This window comes from Taurulus bubalis (assembly GCF_910589615.1).
Source record: "Taurulus bubalis genome assembly, chromosome: 4".
Taxonomy (NCBI): Eukaryota; Metazoa; Chordata; class Actinopteri; order Perciformes; family Cottidae; genus Taurulus; species Taurulus bubalis.
Window position 1 is genome coordinate 10,352,882 of NC_136592.1, and position 22,198 is coordinate 10,375,079.

Here is a 22,198-nt window from a genome sequence, read left to right on the forward strand (position 1 = left end):
CCAGATTTTGTGTTGCTTTGTTCATTTGTTTTGACATTCAATTGTGTCTGAACAGTGCGTTTCTCTCTTTGTCTGCCGGTCTCTGTCCTTCTCTCGCTTTAACTGAAAACTTCACATAATGAACAATTATCCACCCCTCAAGGGGAACCCACATAAAGATGAATCATTATTTTATTCCCAAATGATAATGTTTAATGTCTTGGTCACATGGGGGCAAATGTTTGCATAGAAAAGGTACATTTGGTCAGCCACAAAAAGCAGGTATTTTAATTCTTGAAATGAATAAATATAAATACCAGCAAAAGACATAGACAAGCATTATCAAATGCAGAAGTAATACGTATAGTAGTTTAGTGAGAAATACATTAACTGTACTGGCCTTCATAAACTATTTGTGGCAAAAGGGACATGCATCCACATTGGACTAATATGCTCATTGTGCTGCATTTTGAATACAAATTCTAAATGATTTGAATTGTAGGTGCAATGTGGATCTGTCCATGAAATATGAATGATGTTGAAAGGAATGCCCTTTTCCAACAGGCAGATAAAGGTTTATTGAAGGCCAAAGTGAGCGGGGTAGAGGTTGTCATGGCTACAAGTGTGAAAAGGGCATCTGATCCGACTTCTGACCAGTCAATTAATCTCGGAATTGCATTTTTGTATCAAAAGGTTTAGCCGTGATTCAAAATTAATTGCTGCGAATAAAAAATAAAAACAGAGAGAGATTGGAGGGACTTGAAATACTTTGGAAAAGTACAGTAATGCCAGAGTCTTAAGATTAAGACTACCACAAGGGAAGATTGGTGAATATTTAATATGGATTAAAGTCTGAATATTGAGTTTGCTTGGTCTCATCGTGGACTGGTAGAGAAACCTTAATTTGGTCATGATTTTAGAGATTAATAGAATCTCCATGCTTGGAAGTGTCACAATGCTACAGCGGGGCATCAAACATCGATTTTATGAAAATATTATATTTATTATTTTGCCGATTGTATTTAATTGAAAATGCTTATGAAAAAAGCATAATAGCAGTGGTGAAATTCATTTTAAAATAAATGGGCTCTCATGGGTGTACCTTGTTCCCAGGCGGATTATTCACGTGAGAAACGCTGCGATGTCGACATGTCAACAAGTCTTCAATATTTGAAGTGACATGTTCTTGGAGGACAAAGAGTGGCAATATTATTTATTTAAATGGAAATATGTCTTAATTGAAACTGAAAGAGTCACATCAAACCAAGGACTTATTTTTTCTTATTTTTCGTAAAGCTTTTGAGATTGTGTAAAAAGGAGATATGAGTCAGCAAGTGCTGCATAAAAGACACTGACATATATTAGGTAGTGTTTAAGATATCCTGCTACCAAACAGAGATAACATGTTTAGGAACATCATACATTCTAAATATATACTGCACATGCCTTCAAATCCAGAGGACTCACTGACATCCTCAGCACCATACATTATTAAAACACCTGGAGCGAAGACAAGCCTCATATAAATATAGGAGTATACGATTAAATATATACCACCATCCTTTGTTTGTGTACACTATATGTCTCTGTGTGCATTTACATCATTGTTTGCGTGTGTGTGCGTGCCAATAGTTTTAGTGTGTGAATTGACAAAGCATGACACTTCCCTCATTTAAGATACTCTCAGATGAGGGATGCTGTGTGGGGTTTTCTATCACCCTGCCAGAAATAACGGGGAAAAGTCAATATCCCCCGCATCCTACTGTGCTGTCATAGAAACACATCTCGTGCTGTCTCTCTTCCCTGTATCCACACTCTCCTTGTAGTATCACATCCTTCTCAGTCTCACACATGCTTCCCTTTTAAAACAAGTCAGGCGGCTTGCTTATCGCAGTCCAATCGCAGCTAATTAGGACAGGTCATCTGGTTCAGTCAAACTATATCCCTGTCAAACACGTCCCTCCACGACCTTCCATCATCCCTCTCTCTCCATTCCCTCAGACAGCCATATCAGTGGGTAACATCTCCCTACACCACTGCCGCCTGTCTGTTCGCGATAGCGACTACGGCAGTCATCTCCACAGAGGCGAGCGATGTGCTGCCAGCCACTCCGCCAGAGCCAGATAAGCCCGTGTGAACGTCTGCTGCAGATGCGTTGAAGCGTCAATTAATCGCCGTTTAAAAGTGGCAAGAAAAATTCATTTGATATACTTCGGCTTAATTAATACGTTGCAACCAATTTTGCAGGGCTAATTAATCAATTTGAGACCAGTCCCTAGTGCAAAGATGTCCAGATTATGTTGTCTGGAAGGAAACCGTACAGAATATCAAAGTAGAAGAAGAAGAATTACAAGTATGGACATGGGAGTTGCATGTTTGTTCTACCAATGCCCGTGACCACAGGACAGCAAACATAAGGAAAGCAAAAAGAAGCCAGGAAATGCCTGAAAGGGATGGTACAATCAAAAACAAAAAAGGAGAGGGATACACAGTTGTGTTTACACTCTAGGCTACAACCTAGAGACTATAAAGGCTAAGAACTGAAACAGGGTTGGCGATTGATTGGGACTTGAACTACATGCTTTGTGCACTTGTAGTTCTGTTTATACTGAGCCAGTGAATGAGGCTGCGGAGTCCTGGCAGGCAAGCAGCGAGAGCTACAGATAGTAATTGGGAGGGCTATGCTTGGAAAGAAACAGAGGACTTAAGATGGGATGAAGAGGAGGGAGAGGAGGAAGGCGGTGGGGGTAGTAGATGCTAAGTGCTGAGATGTGAAGAAAATAAGCCTGGAGGAAAAGGACCCAAGGGACAGTGACCGATGACAGGCTCCCTTTTGTCTTTTTTTTTTCCTCTATCTGATAATAGACATACCTGTGTGCCTCCAAGTATGGAGATTTGTAATTGTTTTTAACCACAGATATCACTACCTGGAAGCGGACACTCACAGCTCACGTGTCAGTTTCCTCTATTCACTATTTCTATTTTACTAAGCCTCATTAATTAGCCATGAAACTACTTTAATAAATTACCTGTACATGAGCTGCACTACTTAAGACACCGCGGCAGATGGGACTTACCAGGCACAAGGTGACCATCTTGCGATTCATCTTAAAACAGCAGGAGGACATAAAACAGACCTTTCTAAGCAGATGATATTGTAATTTGAGAGGCATATAATCACACCATGGTATTGTTTTCTCATGTAAATACCAACTGAAAGTGTGGGATGACTTGGTGCTTTGGATCATTCAACTGGCATCTTTGCAACCTAATAAAGACACGGTGAAACACTGCCAGAGCAACGTTCACCACCCCTCAATCGCCCCTGCTCTTGCGCCATGCCATGGCCTCCTGCCCCGGCCCTCCCCCACAGCTTCGCTCAGCCCGCATGTTATTGGCTAAACACAGCCAGCTGCAGCCAGTTAACTGTCTAATCTCACATCAATCGATTTCCCCAAACCACGAGAGGTGGAGAAGTGGAATGAAAGTCGTGGAGCGGGGGTGAAAACACAGAGGAGTGTGAGAATAAATGGGAGGGAGAAACGGGCAAAAGCAGGTTGCAGCCTGAGTTTCCAGCACCACCGGGCCTTTGTGTGTTTGTGTGTGCGCATGTGTATGTTAGTTGGTGCATGGGAGCGACACGCTCTTGCTGGAGACGATAAAAAAGGATCCTGATCGAAGACAACACACAGAAAACTGAAAGGTGGATGGGCAGGCGGTGGTTGGCGGGAGCAACGTTGTATCGGGACAGTTTATGCTGGCTGACTACTGCCGAACACACTCTTAGCTCCGTTTGTCACGGCTTTGTGTGTGTGCGTGCGTGCGTGTGTTTATACATGTGATTCTCTGTCCCTTATGGACAATTAAATAGGACATTTTCAAAATGAGAAACATATGGAGCCTTTTAATTGGCCAATTTCTCTTGCTTTTTTTCCATTCGAAAAACCAATGAAAAGGAAAGAAAAAGTTATCTATTCAGACATGCATATTGCAGCACAGAGTGTTGCGCAAATTGTCATTGTCCTTCCGCAAAGAGAAAAACAGCCCTTCTGTTCCCTGGATTAATAGCACCATTACACAGAATCCATGCTCAGTACACCGCACTCTACTTCTGGAGCCCGTCAGGGAGACACACACTTCTTGGTGTCAAGACTTTAGTGGGTTTGTATTTCTGTGGGAATGTCTGTTTTGCCAAGCAGGTAATGGCCCACGCCGAGGTACATGACTGCATGAAGCTGCAGTGAGAAATTTACCATAGCAACTCCTGTCCTCTTCCTTCCGTCAATACCTATGTATAATCTTGGCTTTCTTGCCTCCCCTGAACCTGCACTAATCATGTGAGGTGGCTGGGGTAGGGAGGACTGCAACAACTCATATCTGGGGAGGTATTGTTCTACACATGTCATATGTAATCTGCCCGACCCACAGCGCTTAGAATGATTATTCATATTTAATCACCACGCTACGAAGCTACATCTCCTGCCGCTCACTAAGTCATTTTCCATGTTCCATTATCAAAGTTTCAGAGACGGGTGCTCAGGGAAGGGGGACTAAATGGAGAGGCTGAAGAAGTTGGGCTTATAAAAACATAATGGGCTTGTCTGCTTTGATAAACTGAGGACGTGTATAGAATGCACACTCGTCACACCCTCACACACACACATTAAATGAGAAAAGTGCAGAGAACAAAGTAAGGGAGGATAAAGTAGCCAAGTACAAGTTCAGATTGTGAGCGTTCAGGCAAGTCAGGAGCTGAATCGCTGATACAAATAACAGCAGCACCGCGGGGGCAACTGATTGATAGTCATTCGATTCAAATGGGTCTGGCTCGCGCGGCAACGTTCATTCCTCATGCAGTCAACTTTGCTGATGAGGTCTCACCTTGTTCCAAAGGTGGCGGTTTCACGCCTGTAGCCTTCAACTTGAGGGCTTCTTTTGCAGACATGTCGCAGCAGGAGCCTTTGTTGGTGTCCTGGTCGCTGTCAGCCTGGTCGCTGTCACCATGACCACTGTCTCTGAGGCTCGCTCGCTCTGGGTCTTTGAATGTCGAACTACTATACACATGAACACGGAGAAAGAAAAAAGAGCATCAGTACTCGGTGTTTGGAGGAGAATTTCTCGATGTCTTTTTTTACCCTCCGAGGAAGTTTGGACACAACATGAAACATTAATGAGCATCCCATGAATGCTTAAGTAAAAGAAACAAATATACATTATAATAGGATTTAGAATGTAATGCTTCTAAAAATACTGTACCGGCAGTACTATCTGCTAAACTAAAAAGCAGAGCATGTTGTGTGTTATTATCTTTTATTTATTATCGAGAACACTGTTAGTGACCAATTTTAAACCTAATTAAATGTACATGCCCTTCCTCTCCCTGCTATGACACAAAACAATTAATAGTCGGTTTAGTTACTGTTGCTATAGTACTGTGTCGGGGCTATTGGAGAAAAGAAAACAAAGATCTGAGATGTAGTGACCGTTATAGATCCCAACTCTTACCTTTGAACAAACTGTTGTCTGCTACCCATATAATTAGGCTCGGTGGGGAAATTGTCCGTCTGGGGGGAAGGAAGAGAGAGAGAACATAGGTATGGAGTGGACTCTGAAAGGAATGAGTCCTGCTGTGAAACAAGATCTCCCAGTGACAAATGATTAATTGTGCAGGGAAAAAAATTTGTTAGAGGACAGAGTAGGGGCAAATAAAATACTGGGGTTGTGAGCTCCATATCGTTTAGTTTTGAGCATTTCATTAACCACATAAAGCAGGCTAATTAGTCTTTCGAGAGCAAACCGCAGAGCTCAACATTAAATCTGGCAGACATAATCAATAACTACTTGGACAATAGCCTTGAAGAGCATAGAAAATATGTCAGCTAAACATCTAGTAATGACATTATACTACTATTTGTACAGAAATGTTAATATAATTTGCTATTTCTTAAACACAACATTACTGTGAGAATCGGTTGACTCTGAGCCGCAACACTACATTTTTAGCTCCAGAAATTGAGAAATTGTTGGTGTTAATTATATATATATATACACATTGTGCACACAAAGAGACACTAACACAGTACAGTCTAGCACATACATTTACACAAATATATATATATATATATATATATATATATATATATATATATATATATATATATATATATATATATATATATATATCAAGATTGTGCACACAAAGAGACACTAACACAGTACAGTCTAGCACATAAATTTACACAAATAATCGTATGTCATGTATTACAAAATGCATCACTATAATGGAGTGCAGGTCCAAAGCCTATACTGCATAAACTGCACAAACACTCCTCAATCTTCAGCACGGTATGTAGCAGTGCATTACAGACTGGATCAATCATATTGGCACTGGAATGTACCGTCTCTTTCAAAATACAGAGGGGTTTTAATCATATCAATTGATCTAAAAGGTCACAGAGATCTCAGTTTCTTCCTTTCATTTACAGAAGTGCCTGTCAACCTAACTCATAATGAAAACTACTAATGTAGAAGCAATCATGTGTATAGACTTTGCTGTAAACCACAAATAACTCATGAAAAAAGGAAGTAATCTGTTTATCTTTTGTTAAAATTATTCCAAGAATATTTCAAAGTCCCTGTTGTGTTGCAGTGAGATATTTGATAAATAATCATCAGTAATGTGAACATAATGACTAAGTGGGTAAAAGCAACGAATCTATTTGAAGAGAGCTAATGATGGCAGCACCGCTAATGGCCGACGAGCGAAGACTCCGTTCAGTTACATTGTGACGCGTTCAGGCTGTGTTCAGTGAAAAAATGAGCATTTGGGCCAATTATAACATTATCCTGATGTGTTCACATGAAATCTTGTAAAACGTTTGAACTATAACAATGTAAAAGGATAACAGTTTGAATTTTGTTAGGGTTTTAAAAAAACATGGAAATAAAAGTAGTCTTGAGCCTTGTCGACCAGCTTTTATAATCAAACAACAAAGATATATATCCGCCAATATGGATCATCAATGATCGGCAATTCGTATCGGAAGCAAAATAAACATGTTCGGGGATCTCAAAGTTATATTTGCTTCCTTTTTTCTTTTGTGCTGATCCGATCCGTGACTCTGATCCGTGATCCGATCAGAACTGTGAGTTTTATGTTCCGTTTCACCACTGCCTTACTGTATTACATCCTTACAAAACCAAAAAGGGCAGGAAAAGACAACACTTGCCATATTACATTCCCAAGATATCCAAAATCGAAGACGATATCTAGTCTCAAATCACAATATCAATATATTATATTGATGTATTGCCCAGCCCCAATAGGAAAGGGGAAAACAATTGGCTTCCTGAATTGATAGCAGTAAAATGTCATGTTTAGTGAGTAATGTCTGCCTGTGCAAGGATTTTTCACAAGCACAGCTTGACTCACAGTCAATAGAGTATTTCAATGTCATCCGTGCTCTGCGGTGGCTCAGTATGAAAGTGTGTATGTGTGAAGGTCAGACAGGCCACCTCGGTACTTTGACCTTCCATGCTTTTGCCAACACCTTTGTCACAACCTAAACACTATTCCATCTCAGCCTTCGCCAAGATTAAAAGAAAAACACCCACAGAATAGATCAAAGGCTGGAATCTGACCACGGAGAAAGAGAAGAATGGATGTTTGGAATCTTTTGGCACTGAAATGATAACAACCTTTTTTCAAAAAGGAGAGATGGAAGTCTTTATAATAATGTGCCCCTTCTGTACTTTTATGACCAGGGACTCGTCCTTGAACACACTTTCCAATCAACTCAGCCCTGTTGGCAAGAAATGAAAGTACATTAGCAGAAAAAAAGGTTTGTTATTACAGGATTGTTACAGGATTTAATTTACTTCCCGCACCTGTAAACAGAGAGCAAATATCAAAATTATATAATGTACACAGAACAGTTTTTGTATATGACAATAGACGATAAACTTTTAATTTTTTTCACCCACCGTAATTGAACTAAACTTTAAATGGCAATGGTCTACTGTCCTTTGATAGTGTGTTAAATGGATATACACCTCTAAATCCTGAAGCATGGTATTCACAGCTGTAGCTTTTTTCTTACCAAAAGAGAAGAAAAAAAGGAAAGTAGCGTGTGCTAAACATCCATCTACCGCCCACCAGCCCTACAAGCCAATAAAAAGCACATTACGCCACTTCATAGAAACCTCTTTCCTGCCAATTAGAGTCCAGGCTGATCTTAAGCCTCCATCTCTTCCTGTCTGTCTATAACTGCACAGCCCTTTGACTACAATGGGCCACTTTCCAATTAATGGATCGATAATGGCCAGTATGGGCTGCTTTGTACTTAGCCAGTCAGAGCCAACAATGAATACAGGATCATTTGAGGGGGGGATGATACATACTGGCTAGATATTCAATATTTTTTTTAATATTAGACACTGAATTATACAGTACATAAATTCATTTAGCATCGCAAGTATCATTGAGTATTTCATGTTGCATGCTTGCACTTCTTGCCTTCTAATTTCCTCTTGTGGGACTTAAAATGAACTGAACTGAATTGAACGAGAGTGAAGTGAATTGAATTGAGCTGAACTAAACTGACCTGAATTGAATAGACCAAAACTGTGGAATCTGTGTATTTGGCCTCCAAGACTTTAAAATCTGACTTGCATATGGAACTAAAATATTAGACTTTGACTTTAGAGCCCCAGAGAAGCACGGAACCTAAACATCCCATGATGAATCAAGCAGTTCGGGGTCAATACACTTTATGCAGCTATCAGCAGAGGTTAGTTTCACTGGTAGTGTGGTTGAGAAGTGCAAACGCCTAATGTTGAATTGTAGGCCTACTGCATGATACGTTGTGTTAAGTCCGTGCGGCAAGGCCACAAAGGTCAGAGAGATACTGAGCACAATGAGGCTGAGTAAGTGTAAAAAGCTGCACTCCATTCTGTATTCCCATTGAGACCCGAAGACTGACCGGGCAGACAGAAGGCCGATTGAGACAAATGAGAAGAGCATATTGGAGTGCTATTCTACTCTCACGCCTTCTTGGTGCATTTTGGGTCATCGGCCGTTTCTACGTGCCTATGTTTGTGTGAATCGGCTTGTGCGTTATGTGTACATGTGTTTGATATCTTAGGTATGGGTTGTGAAAGAGGACAAATTGCAGCTCTTTCACACAGCATTGGACAGATCTTTTCTTTACAAGAATGAGAGTACACCCCCTCTCTCTGCTAGGCATGATACATGCAATTGTCCTTCACTGTCTTCCAGAAACATCTATAGTACCACTCATTTTGTGAGTATGCGCGTGAGTGCATGCGTTTCTCCGTGTCAGAGGGTGTGAGCCGTTCCAAATCCACCATAACCTTGTCAGTAAGCCAAAGAGATCTGGACTGCAGTTTTTTAATTTGATAAACTATGTCTCTGTTGTGTATGTGTGTGCAACCATCAAGGGAATTCTAGATTATTCCTCTTGGAAAACTGTCAAAGCAGCTCAGCAACAGCCAAACGGGGAGTGTGGGTAGGATAAAACAGAGCGACATTGAGCTGAAATGGAAAGACAATACACCAAGGGAGGGGAACGCCCCACGAGCAGGAAATAAGAAAACAAAACAGGTGAGCAAAATGCGAAAGTGAGAGGATTATAAAGGACGTAAGGGAAAAGGGGCGGAGAAACGAGACAATAATTAGACTGCATTGATTACCTAGTGGCTGAGTAGCAATTGTAAGTGATCAAATCTAATTAGCTGGTCCTATACATCTTCCTGGAGATAACAGAGCAATCAATCAATGGGCTTAAGTGAACTTAAAGCCATCAGAGTCCACTGCCTGCTAAATATCTTCCACTATCTTCCAAATAACTTACAAGAGGTCAGGCCCAAATGAATTCCTGAGAAGTAAGGAAGTGCCACTGGTGCCGGTAAATGGAGACTAGACAGATTTCCGCCAGTGAGGTCTTATCAGTCCAGATGGACACCTTGCTAATGATTCTGGACGGTACTTAAAGAAGATTTAGACGAAGGATATCTTACACATTTGAAGACAAGTTTGGATTTCAAGGTGACATAGGATAGTTTAATGTTCATGTAGTCACAGTATTTTAGAATGCCTTTACCATATCTATATGAGGAGGAAGTGGTTCGTCTGAGGGAAAAGAACATTCCTCTTTGTCAATTGGATGGTGTACTACACTTGGATTATGTGTCCTCAACAAAAATATATTTGTTTCAATAAGTCTGATTTATTTAGAGTTGTCTATTGGGTTACTCAACTGAACTATTTTTCTTTTCTTTTTTCTGCTAGTTTCAGCTGGAGATCGTAGTCTCATTCGTTCAGATTTATAGCCCATGGGTTGATGTTTAGTGTTTTAAAAAATTAATTCAAAGAAATTCTGTGTTTTGTTTTCTCAGCTGACGGGAAAAACATACTGGACCCTGACCCTGAAATCATGCTGCGTATTCAACGGGAAGAGCTACAGACCTTGTTATCAGAATCTTTTGAGATGCAGGATTAGTCGTCTCCTGTTGTTTGGTATCTATGAGGTGTAAAGCCCAGTTGGTGCCTTGACTGACTCCACATGCTCCTCACTGGTCAGACAACAACAGAAGATGAAAAAGCCCTTGCCGCGGGGTTTTGTGGAGAATGATTAGCTACAGTGAGTCACCTGCATACGGTTTGTTGATTTTCCTCTTTACCACAATGTTTGTCACAGGATGGCTGGTAACCATAACTGTCACATGCATGAGTGAGCTCACACTCCATGTGACTGATGGCCTTCAATGAATGTCTTGTACAATTTCTGTCATTATGAAAAGGTTTCTTTTTATGGATAGAACACTATGTATCATGGAATATTTCAGAAATGTGTGCAGGAAAGGAAGGACAGAACTCAGTAAGGCAAGAGAACTTGCAGAGGAATTAGCGCCAATGTAACCACATAAGGACAGCTCTAATTGTGCTGAACTCGACAAATCTAAATACCACTCAAGCTGAATAAAGAACACGTGTGTTAGACTTGCCACCGAGTTGACATATTGTGACAGTGTTTCTTGTAGAAGTACAAGAAGTACAAGTGATTCTTACAAACAGCCCATAGTACTTCTACTATGGGCTGTTTGTAAGAATCACTGGCTTAATATGGGTAATGGACTGTACTTCTATTGCGCTTTTTTAGTCTTCCAACCACTCAAACTGCTTTAACACTTCATGTCATCATTGGCATACATTCATACACTGATGGGAGGAGCTACCATGCAAGGTGCCACTAACTAACATTCACACACCGTAGGTACAGCTACGGGAGCAATTTTGGGGTTAAGTGCCTTTCCCAAGGACACATCGACATGGGCTAACCCTAACCCACTGACTGAAGGACGACCCTGCTCACCACTGAACCGCAGTCGGCTCTAATCCAAATCCATAGTCTTATCTTGTTAATAACTTTTGACATTATTCATAACATTTTACATTGTGCTATGTTTATTTGGTTAGGAAACCTTTTTTTCCCCATTAAATAGGGCTAAGTAGCACTTTGGAGGCTTTTACATAGAATTATATTAAAAGCATGACCTCTAACGTGCATATTCACTGCTCAACAGCAAGGACATAATATTCATAATTAATATGGAACCACTCACATTGATTGCCTATTATTTTGCTTGACCATACAGTGTCATTAGAGAGGTATAATAGGAGCAAAGTGGAAACCATCAAGTTGTCTTAGTGGCACAACTATTCTTTCTTTTTTCAACGCAGCCACTTCATACAGTGAGAAAAAGGGACACAAATGAAATAGTTGACATTCTAACCACACACTCAATAGGGGACTGAAATCATAGATGGGTTAAATACAAAAGAGAAGAGACAGAAAAAAGGGATGCACAGGGCAGAGGGAGGGCTGAGGTGGTTGGTCTTGCCTCTTTTCATCAAGAGAGACGAGACACCACTTCAAAGCTGATTTTCTTCAACCTGTGCGGTTACTGCTGCTTTATTATTCCTTTTCAAGATGAGCCTGAGCAAGCATAGTTATAATTGTCTCTTCTGTCTACAAATGACTACTTTGGTCAAATTTCTAAGGTAGTTAGCTTATGTACAAGTGGGATAGCTAGGTTTGCCTTAAAGGAGCAGCGTGTAAATTGTAGTGCCATCTAGTGGTGAAGTTGCAAATTCAGTTGGTATTCAGTTGGTTGCAAATTGCAACCAACTGAATACCCCTCCTTTTCTCCAAGGGTGTTGGGGAACTATGGTGGCTTTCAGTTACATAACAACGGGAAAAGGCCCTCGCTAGAGCCAGTATTTGGTTAGTCCGTTCTGGGCTCCTGTTGGAACCAAGCGGTGCAACATGGCGGACTCTGTGAAGGGGACCCGCTTCTATGCAGATATAGACAGCTCATTCTGAATGAAAACAAATCAATTCTTAGTATTACGTGATTATGCACTAATGAAAACATAGTAATGAATATTATATTCAGTCTCTACCAATAACCAAAATCGCACACAATGTTCCTGAAACCGCTATGAAAGAGTCGGTCAGTATGAGGTTTTAGGGGGTTTGCAAAGAGCGGTACATCTATCCTTTGTAATAATGTCTGTCATTGAGTCGGAGAGAAGAGGAGAGCTGGTCAACGAAGCGTTGTTAAAATGCAAAATAAGATGCAAACCTCCTGAGAGTGTGCATATCCTTGACCACACACACACACACACACACACACACACACACACACACACACACACACACACACACACACACACACACACACACACACACACACACACACACACACACACACACACACACACTTCATGACGCATGAGGAATCAAATGATGGGCTAAACTAATTCTGCATAAACAAAATGGCTCAGAAGGCTTGTCTTAATAAGCATAAAGTAAAACAGCATAATCTGTTTACCACAAATGTAAAAAATATATAGTAATCTGTTTTTCTAACTCATATCCATGTAATTGATTTATTAAAAAGACTGATTAAGCTATTATGGAATGTAACATCCTTATCTAACTAAAGAGGACGACATTACCCATAAAGCGTTATGATGTTGACCAACATGCCCGTGGGGAAAGATTACAATAAGCTGTTACATTGGAAACACACAGGCGCTATATTACAGCAAGCTGGCCAACTGAATCTTTATTTTATTTTTTTTGCTAAATTGGAAGTAAATAAAAAATTTGACTGACCCTTAGTGTTTCAGTCGAGGAACCCAAACCTTTGTGACAGAATATATGACTCATTATTTTTAACCATTACAAACATATTCCCTCCTGGCCAATTATGCCATATCTCTCAGTACTAAAGAAGGTTTGTGTTTGTAAAAGGAAAAAGAAGATTCCCCCCCCCCCCTTCCCCAATTATCTCTTTGCATGTTTCTCATCTTTCTTTTTAAATTAAGAAAGGAAAATAACAAAGAATAATCGTTTTCATCGGCAGGACCCAATAGAGAGCGATACATTTACTGAAATGAATCAACTGGTGTCTGGAATGGTGTAAAAGTGTGTTACTCTGAGCCATTACTATAAAAGGTGCAGTCACATCTGTATGTATGCAGTGCAATATAATGAGGCAGCCTTTTCAGGCATTTGCAGTCAACATGACACCAGACAAAACAAAATCATGAGACATGAAATAAAAAACACATTCTAAATCAGTCTATAGACACAAAGAATGTGACTGGAAGAGGTCACCAGACCAATATAACTCAAGCATTACAGGCCCAGTTATATTTGCAATGATCTTTTTGTAATATTACTTCTGTATGTCTGCAGTTCCTAGCAGCTTTATCGTTTGAAAAATACAACAACACTGACTATTCAGCAGCCAGTCTCTGTTCTGCTCTGAACTGGAAAGGCAACCCAAGACGGCACATTTGTACTCCTAGCAACACAATCCACTTCTGTGGCAGTTTAGCCCCAGGGGTAAAAGATAACTGTGGCTTTTGGCATATATATATATATATATATATTTATTCAAATACAAAAAAAAGCCTAACACAGCAGTTTGGTAGCTCTCTTAAAATAGCAGTATTGTTTTCCCTCACTACTTGGGATGTTTTGTGTAGACACATTTAACCAGCTGGTCTGGGTACACTCTGAGAAATAAGGGTTCTTCCTGGAGGGCTGTACTTCAGAACCATTTGCTTCTTCTTTTTAGACGGGTTCTTTGTAAGACCAATGGTTCAATTACGAACCATTCTCATTCAAATACACCTTTTGGAAGATAGACATCTTCAAGGATAATTGAAAGCATTAGTTTTTATAGATCCTCCCCATCCACACAGCCCCAAAAATGATGATTGTGAAGTATGATTGTTGTGGGTAGCACTGCACCACATCAGCCCTGGCTCTTTAGGAGTCTCATGAGGAAACCTGAGTGTGTTCTAAATTAAACCCTTGGAATACAAAAGGGTTCTAGGTGGTGGAAAGTGGATCAAACCTCAAGAGAGGGTTTTGTGTGGAACCATGTACAGATGTTCTAATTCTAACCCATTATGATGGGTTCTCATTAGAATCCCCTGAAGGGCTACAGGTGGAACCAAAAAGGGTTATCCTAAAAGAGCAAGACAAAAACACCTATATGGTTCTAGTCAACACATGCATTTCTAAAACTGTATCTTACAACTGGGACCCGTCTTATGATCACTAATATGGGGAAATCATTGGGTAGGGGGAGAGGACTTTACTTGATGTTGAATTATTCATACCTTGTTGAAACTGTAAGGAAAGGAGTAAAAACAAAAAGAAAGGGTGCAGGAGGTTAACTTGGCGTGTAAGCTCCTGTTCATTCAGTACTTGCTCATCAATAGTTTACAATAACGTTGCCGTTAACTGAAGTCTTGAGTCAGCACTGACCTTGCTTCACCCTCATTAATCTAAAGCCAACTCAGCCCAAAACTCCAAAGCTGTTACAGAGGTAACAGGCTCGTCGTGCTGTACATTTCAAGACAGACATGCATGAATGGAAACAAACAAGCACAGATGTAGTTTATTTATTACGCATGATGCCTATACAAATATTTAAAAGTGAGAATGAGTAGGTAAGTATTTATAGAAATATAATATGTTGCAATCATCACTTCAAAGGCCCACTAGAAGTGTGTTGGTGGGTCTGTATCTGCAGAGACGCTGCCTGGTCCCTGTATTGTCTTTGCTGTGTTCTGGACCTATCTGTGGAAATATGGCAAGGTGAAACACCAAGCGGACAAAGCTCGTTCCAAAACGAGAGTGACTCTGGGGTTTGCTTTCACCCACTGGCGAGCACCCAAAACCGAATTGCGGTAAGGGGGTGTGTGCTTCTGGCGTTGTTGAGCTGAGGAGGAGGGACCAGCTTTGAATGTCATGTTTGAATAACCGCAACCCAAATCATTCTGCCTTTAAAAACGATACTTTTAAGTTCTTCAGATAATCAGAGTGTTTGCAGCCTTGCAACCTAAAATTGGAGTGCCATCAACTTGTTTTCAGGCTGTAAAAAGCACATATCTAAACACACTTTCATACTGATATTATAAAGCCCTCTTATCCAGTATTTATATCAAATGTGACTACAGAAACAAGCATTTTATAATTTAGTGTTGAAACCAACCATCCATAACTGTGGTCTCGTTTGCAGGTTTACAAGACAGAAGCTGAGGGCTTGTGAACAAAAACATTAAAAGATTAAAATTATTCTATTTGAATTGATAGAAAAAAAGCATTCCATGGATGAAAGGATTTTAGATATTTCCCCCAAGCCCAGAACCCGAGGCCAGACGCAGATAAATAAACACAGAATGCAAGCACACATATTGTATGTCTAATATTAATACATGCAATAAGTGCACACACCTCCCCCTGTGTCTCACCAAGCGAACGTGAACACATACACACACACAGTGTAGTTTCACTTCAAGGTGACCGATCTGCTGTATATGCATCAGGTCAGAGGGATCTGAGCAAAGGAGGGGCTGGGAAAAGGAGGAATAGGAGACAGGAATGATGCTGTCCACACACCGGAGTAAAAACTGACAGTAGAGGCTTTAGGGTAATGCTCCATTGTCAAAGTGTTGGACGCCTTTTCCACCAAGTCTCTTTTAAGTGCGTCTGTGGTGCATTAAGTATCTGTCAGAACAGCTTTAGCATTAATCAGATAGCCCACAGAAGAAACAATCGCACATAATCTCAAACTCTAAACCCTGCTGACCTTCTCTTCAAATGCACGGATAAAGCCCCCCTTCAAACCGCAGTCATTTAAAAGACACACACGCGCACGCACGAACATACACAAACACACACACACACACATACACACACACACGAGAGCTAGTAATTTTTTCCTCCCCACTCTCCCGCCCCTGCAGTCTATCTGATTGGCTCCCACCTCAGCAGCACCCATGTCTCTCCACCTGGGAGTACATCTACTAGGCGTGTCAACTCGACCTCAAAGAGGACGCATTTCAGACAATGTGTGTGGGGAGAGGGGCTGTTTTACCCCATCAATCTGGAAATGGGAGAGGAGAGCGGAGGCAAAGAGTAGAAGGGAAGAAAGACGAGAAGGGCAGAATACACAAGTTCCATTCATCATCGCAGCAGCGTTGAGAGTGTACAAATAGCTAGATCTGTTCAGTGTTATCATTGAGCCAACGCTTTCATCCTGGTACTTCATTTATTAAGACTGTGCGCAGATCAATACGGCAGACATATACACTCTGTACTGTTGACAAGATAATCTCATCGTTATGAATTTGGCTTGGGTCGTCAGTAACATGAGCAATTGCATCGCTTATCTGAGATGACAAGAGCAGAGAGAGAGAGAGAGAGAAAAAGAGAGAGAGAGAAAGAGAGAGAGAGAGAGAGAAAGGGAATCAGAAAAAGAGGGGAATCAGAGCAAGGGCAGGAGGAAGCCAGGAAGAAAGCGAGCGAGCACTAGTTCTCTTTATTTTTTACTAAACAATGCTCAGAGCGGTTGATAATGAATTACAGTATTTCAGAAGCAAACAGAGGGAAAATCAATAAGAAACAAAGCAAACCAGCAATTGATCTGAATGCTTAAGGCCCCAAAAAGATTTCGCTCTAAGACATAAACCCAGTGAGGGGACAATTGAGTACATCTGTGTAGTACAATAGAGAGCGATGCAGTCGGCCAAATATACCATTTTCAATACGCCATCAGCACTCAGCGTTGCCAATGCTACCCTGAAGAGCAGACAGTCAAACGTTTGATGACAAATCTTGTGTGCCCGCCACTTAGTGGGCCTTTTGTTTAGGCAATAACATCGGAGAGTGCCGACTCAGTCGCCACAAACACATAACAGCCACTGCTCAGCACAGTGGCTGTCAATTGTCCTCAGACACACACAGGGCTTTAGACATGGGAGTCAGATTTCAAGCTGTGCTATGGATAGGAGGAGGAACAGAGGAGACGGTGGCATCTCTGCTATTAGATTGGTGGATCTTTTCACACACACACACACTCACACACACACACACACACACACGGGTAGGATTACAGTGTTTCGAAGAATTCTACTCAAATTGCAAAAACAAACTGTTGTTTTCCGGATTAAGCGACTGCAATGTACTGCAATGCCCATTTAAAAGCTGCTTTGTTTTGACATGTAGTTAGGTGGAATGTAATAGAACGAGAGGAAATTACATGGTATATCCCTCCAATCAATTAATCACATTACTGAGGAAGCTAAAGAAGAGCTGAACTGTAGAAGGCAAGGACAAGGAGAGAGAGACTCGGGGAGAAAGGGATAAATCATTTCTCTTATACTAATGAGATAGAAGGTGAGAACAGATTCACATAACTCATTCTTTGAGCTGTGTGTTGTTTCTACAGCACATGCCTAGGGGGCACAGTGAAGGAAGATGTGGCAGAAATAAAAGCTCTCTCAGGTTGGACTGGTGCCAAGGCACAGCAGAGCGAGTTCCACTTTGTTTGACTTTGAAAGTGTTTGATTTACAGCAAGGAGACCCAGCTGCTGGCGGCTCAAAGAATACATCGCCAAGCCATGTACGCCGATGTGGCCCTCTGTGTGCTGCACATCTCAGAGCACATTACTGTGAGGTCACTCCCACACACACACACACACACACACACACACACACACACACACACATACACACATACATACATACATACATACATACATACATACATACATACACACACACATACACACACACACACACATATATATATACACCCATCTATTGCTGCAGCTCCGGTCCCCTGCTGCTCCAAACGTTAAACCGTTAAACCCAGGAGGGATCTAAAGGCCCCTCAGGGGGCCGGCGGACCCTACAGGGAAGCCCATTCCAAACTGAAAGAGCCAGTGAGACCGGTGCTTCACAGCACAGCTGGAGCACAAGTGCGTGTGCATGTGAATGTGCATGCACCCGCGCACATACAAGGCAGCAGAATCTTAGATTCCTCCGCTGTAAAGGTTATGTTTTGTTCTCTTGTTTGCGTGACCTCTGTGGATGCTAGGTTGCCTCCTTGTGCCTGAGCTGTTTGAGCACAATGGCAGCAGCACCAAGGTAAATACTTCACAATGTACCGGGGGCATGCACAGACTTTTTTGACACAATCGTCTTTTTTCTCTCTGCGAAATGTCGTGCGCGTATGGGGGGAATTTATATGAAAGAGAAAACACCCAACGGTGAAAGGATTGGGTATAAAAACGCTCAGATTCATCTTGTGTAGGCGTGCACTTGAAATGCAACAGAAAAATGGGCAACGAGCAACGTCAGCGGGGTCAAGAAAACAAGAAACACTGTCACGCAAACAGCCACAGAGAAGACAAATGACTGGCAAAGTACAGAAGTCAGGCTCCTGAGAGCCGTGTTAGAACAGAATAGAAAAGTAATTACTAAGTCTGATAGGACATGATCTGAAACCACTTTAAATGCCGGTCTGTCTACGGAAGCTAAAGCAAGCTTAACAAAGGCACTTGCTGCTCAACAAAATGACATGACGGCATGACATGATATTTTGAAGCTCTGGTGTCAGTGAATTATTGCAATCACCCACTGTCCAGCTATCACAAACAGACGCATGCACACACAAACGCACAATAACTCGAGAGCGGAGGGTCCACTGACAATCTAGTATTGTGCCCATGCCATCTCCAATAGGCTGCTTCTTATTGAACGGATGCAAATTGGTTTAATGTGACCGGACAATATGGATAGCATCACAGAGGTCAACTTCTCATATCCTGTCTCTTTCTCTACTCTTGGGGGGGTATATTTGTTTTCCTGCATTGCCAGATCGGGAGGTCTGTTAAAATAATGAAATTATGCAGCACAGGTAAGTGCTGTGTCCAAATGAATGCACAACAGCTGGCTGAAAGGACCTCTAGTAGCTAGGCAATAAGACCTAATGTATACATACATATTCGTCTTTAGTTTATCAATCTATTTATCTATATTTTGACCCTAATGGAATTTTGTATACGTTACTGGGAATAGTCTTGTGTGTGTGTGTATGCATATATATTTAATTATTATTTAGCAGGGTTTGTTGGATTTTTCTGAACTTGCAATAAATAAAACATTCACTTCCACAGCTGCCTGCCCCCCATCTCAAAACACATTTCCCTGGTACTCGTAGTATGTTTCTACCAATGAACTACTAATTGTGTAAATCTTTGAAGAATTTCCAGCCTGGCTCCGTCGAATGTTTTCCATGCAAACACTGACCAAAGAAAACATTAAAAGTGAGGGTATAGATGACATATTAACATATCAGTGGGGTTTATTCCTACCGGAGCAGATTTCTGCCGTTTTTTCCTTTTCCAAAACTTGAAAATGTCAATGTGGAGAGAGGAGGAGAATGGTCTCCTTGACATTAGTACAGTCATGCTCCCTTTCTCTCATGCTGCATCAAAGTACAAACAGACCCCGGGAAAGTAAATGAAAACTCAAATGCTGCTCATATTAGAAAGTGGGTAGCTTCTGTTTCCTATTTCCCCACATACCCTGTGTACTGCCCCCCTCCCCAACCCCCCTCCATGTTCACAAATGTGTAGCGAGAGACCTCTGATGTTTATCGTGACATCTTCCGCTTCCCTTTGATTTGTTAAACGCTATGATTTATTAATGAAGGAGGATGCAAATATAGCTGCTGTTTTGTGCTGCGAGTTACACTTCTGCCACAGCTTCAAGACACGCTGACGCATCTGTACTTAAACTCTGCAAACTGAAATACAGCTAATAAACCTATATTCATCGACAAACTGTTGATATTTCGGTTAAATCGGGTTGATAACAGTCTGTGGTCTGACTGCACCTCCTCTCGGTTCTTTCCATCATATGAGCTGGCTTGGAGATAAAGAAGAATAGCACTGGATTAATAATTCAGAATTTCAGCATGTAGTGTTATGTACAGTACCAACAGCTTTATTTGTGTAAATTTGAAGATATAAAACAAATCTGGCTTAGTGGCCCAGGAGAGCTCAACTGGGGGACAAAAGGACGCAAATTACTAATGGCTACTTGAACCGTCTCTCATACCTATAAATGACTGTTGAGACCGATTTTGCTGAGCTGCTCAATCCGGCTTCAGTACGTACAGGTTTACCAAACTCATTTGATAGAAAGCTCCAGAGGAAAGCAGTTATCTAAAGATGAAGGGAGAGGGAGAGAAATGAAATAAAGAGCGCTTTCCTATTCATTGCCTCAGTGGCCACTGAAGTGTGGGAGCAATTTCAATACAATATACAGCGGAGGCTTTGATAAGACTTGTCGGTGGAATCCTTAAAAACAACCCAAGCCCGGTTACGTGTGTGTGTGTGTGTGTGTGTGTGTGTGTGTGTGTGTGTGTGTGTGTGTATTGGAGGAAGGGTGTTTCAAGGTTCGGACAAATGCAAGATTGTCCCGCTCATAAAAGAGAGGGGCTCTGTCACGGAGCCTGCCAGCTAAAGGCTTAAATCACATGCCTGGAATACACAATGTCACACCCCCGCACACACACACACACACACTCTCCCTAAATTATGCAGAGTATGACCATTCCTGGAAGCACCCATTCTCAACATCTGCTGCAGCTACATTGTTGGCATGCACAAGCTCAACCTAAACAGATCAAAAGGAGCGAACATTTTATGTCCTAGATTGCATACGCACCACTTAAATGATCAAGGTCACGCCTATTAGCTGCTTTTTTTCAGCACTCTTTAAATTCATATGGATATGATATGGCTGTCCTTTTATGAATCCCTTCAAAGACGTTGCTTTACTTTGAATTATTGCGAGAGAAATCCGAGCAGAAAAACTGTGTCCGCATTTCTACATATCACGGATGAGGTGTCTGCTCGGTAAATTCAGTGATTGTCATTAAAAGTCTTTCGAACAAAATAGTGTCATGAAGGCAAATCCAGAAAAGTATTCTCTATTCCACGTATTAATGTCCGACATGTTTCATTAGAGGCGCAGCAGCCTTCCTACCAAGTGACAAGTCAGCAGAGACGGGAGCCCCTTTTCTCCTTGACACCCTCATCTCAAAGCCACCCCACACAAGGCAGAAGGCCGCCACCTAAAGGCGGCTTTTATAACCTTTCCCCCTTTGCCTCTGTACCACCTGCACCTTATTAACATGGATGGCCTCCAGTCGAGACGGAGTTCGGTTTAATTAGGGTTTCATGGTGAATCAAATTACTACATTCAAACTTATCAAAACAAATCAATATAATAAATTATGGACCATTTAAAAGTAATGACACGGGAGTCTTTGACTGTTTGGGAACAATGAGGGCAGCGCCTCGGGAAAAAAGGTGGGGAGAAAAGCAACAGAGCAAACTTAGTAACCAGTCGGTGGGCACAGCCTGGCACAGCTGCTGGAGCTAAACATAATGTGGGACAACATCCTAAAACGGATTCAAGACAGAGTGGGCGCAGGCTCGCTCTTTGGAGCAATTTACTGAAATCCGTTCTTCCTGAGCATTGAGGAATTTTGCAGCAGATTGGTTTTAACCTTGATTTCACACTAAGTAATTCCCTTCACCGCCTTAAACAGAATTAGGCGTGATTACGTATCATCCATCTCCTTATCCCAGGACTTCTCTTTAGAGATGAAATGAAGCTCTCCACCGGGCCGAGCGCTAGCACGGCGGTGACAATGATGAGACCAGCAGAGCTCTGCTTATATGGTCATATTATTCCCCTCTCCCAGCTAGAGACCAAGCCCAGACTGTTCGCCAGGGCACCACTATAAAACA

The 22,198-nt window shown here is 41.5% G+C and overlaps 1 protein-coding gene across 1 annotated transcript in view; it reads right to left on the reverse strand.

Annotated features, from left to right (window-relative positions):
• Window positions 1–22,198, reverse strand: part of pcdh17 (protocadherin 17) — a gene marked incomplete at both ends in the record, with an annotated part of 50,933 nt that overhangs the window by 24,241 nt on the left and 4,494 nt on the right. The window contains 2 exons of the mRNA XM_079217269.1: window positions 4,861–5,033; window positions 5,485–5,543. Of these exons, the coding sequence (XP_079073395.1) occupies window positions 4,861–5,033; window positions 5,485–5,543 (232 nt within the window). The remainder of the gene's footprint in view (window positions 1–4,860; window positions 5,034–5,484; window positions 5,544–22,198) is intronic.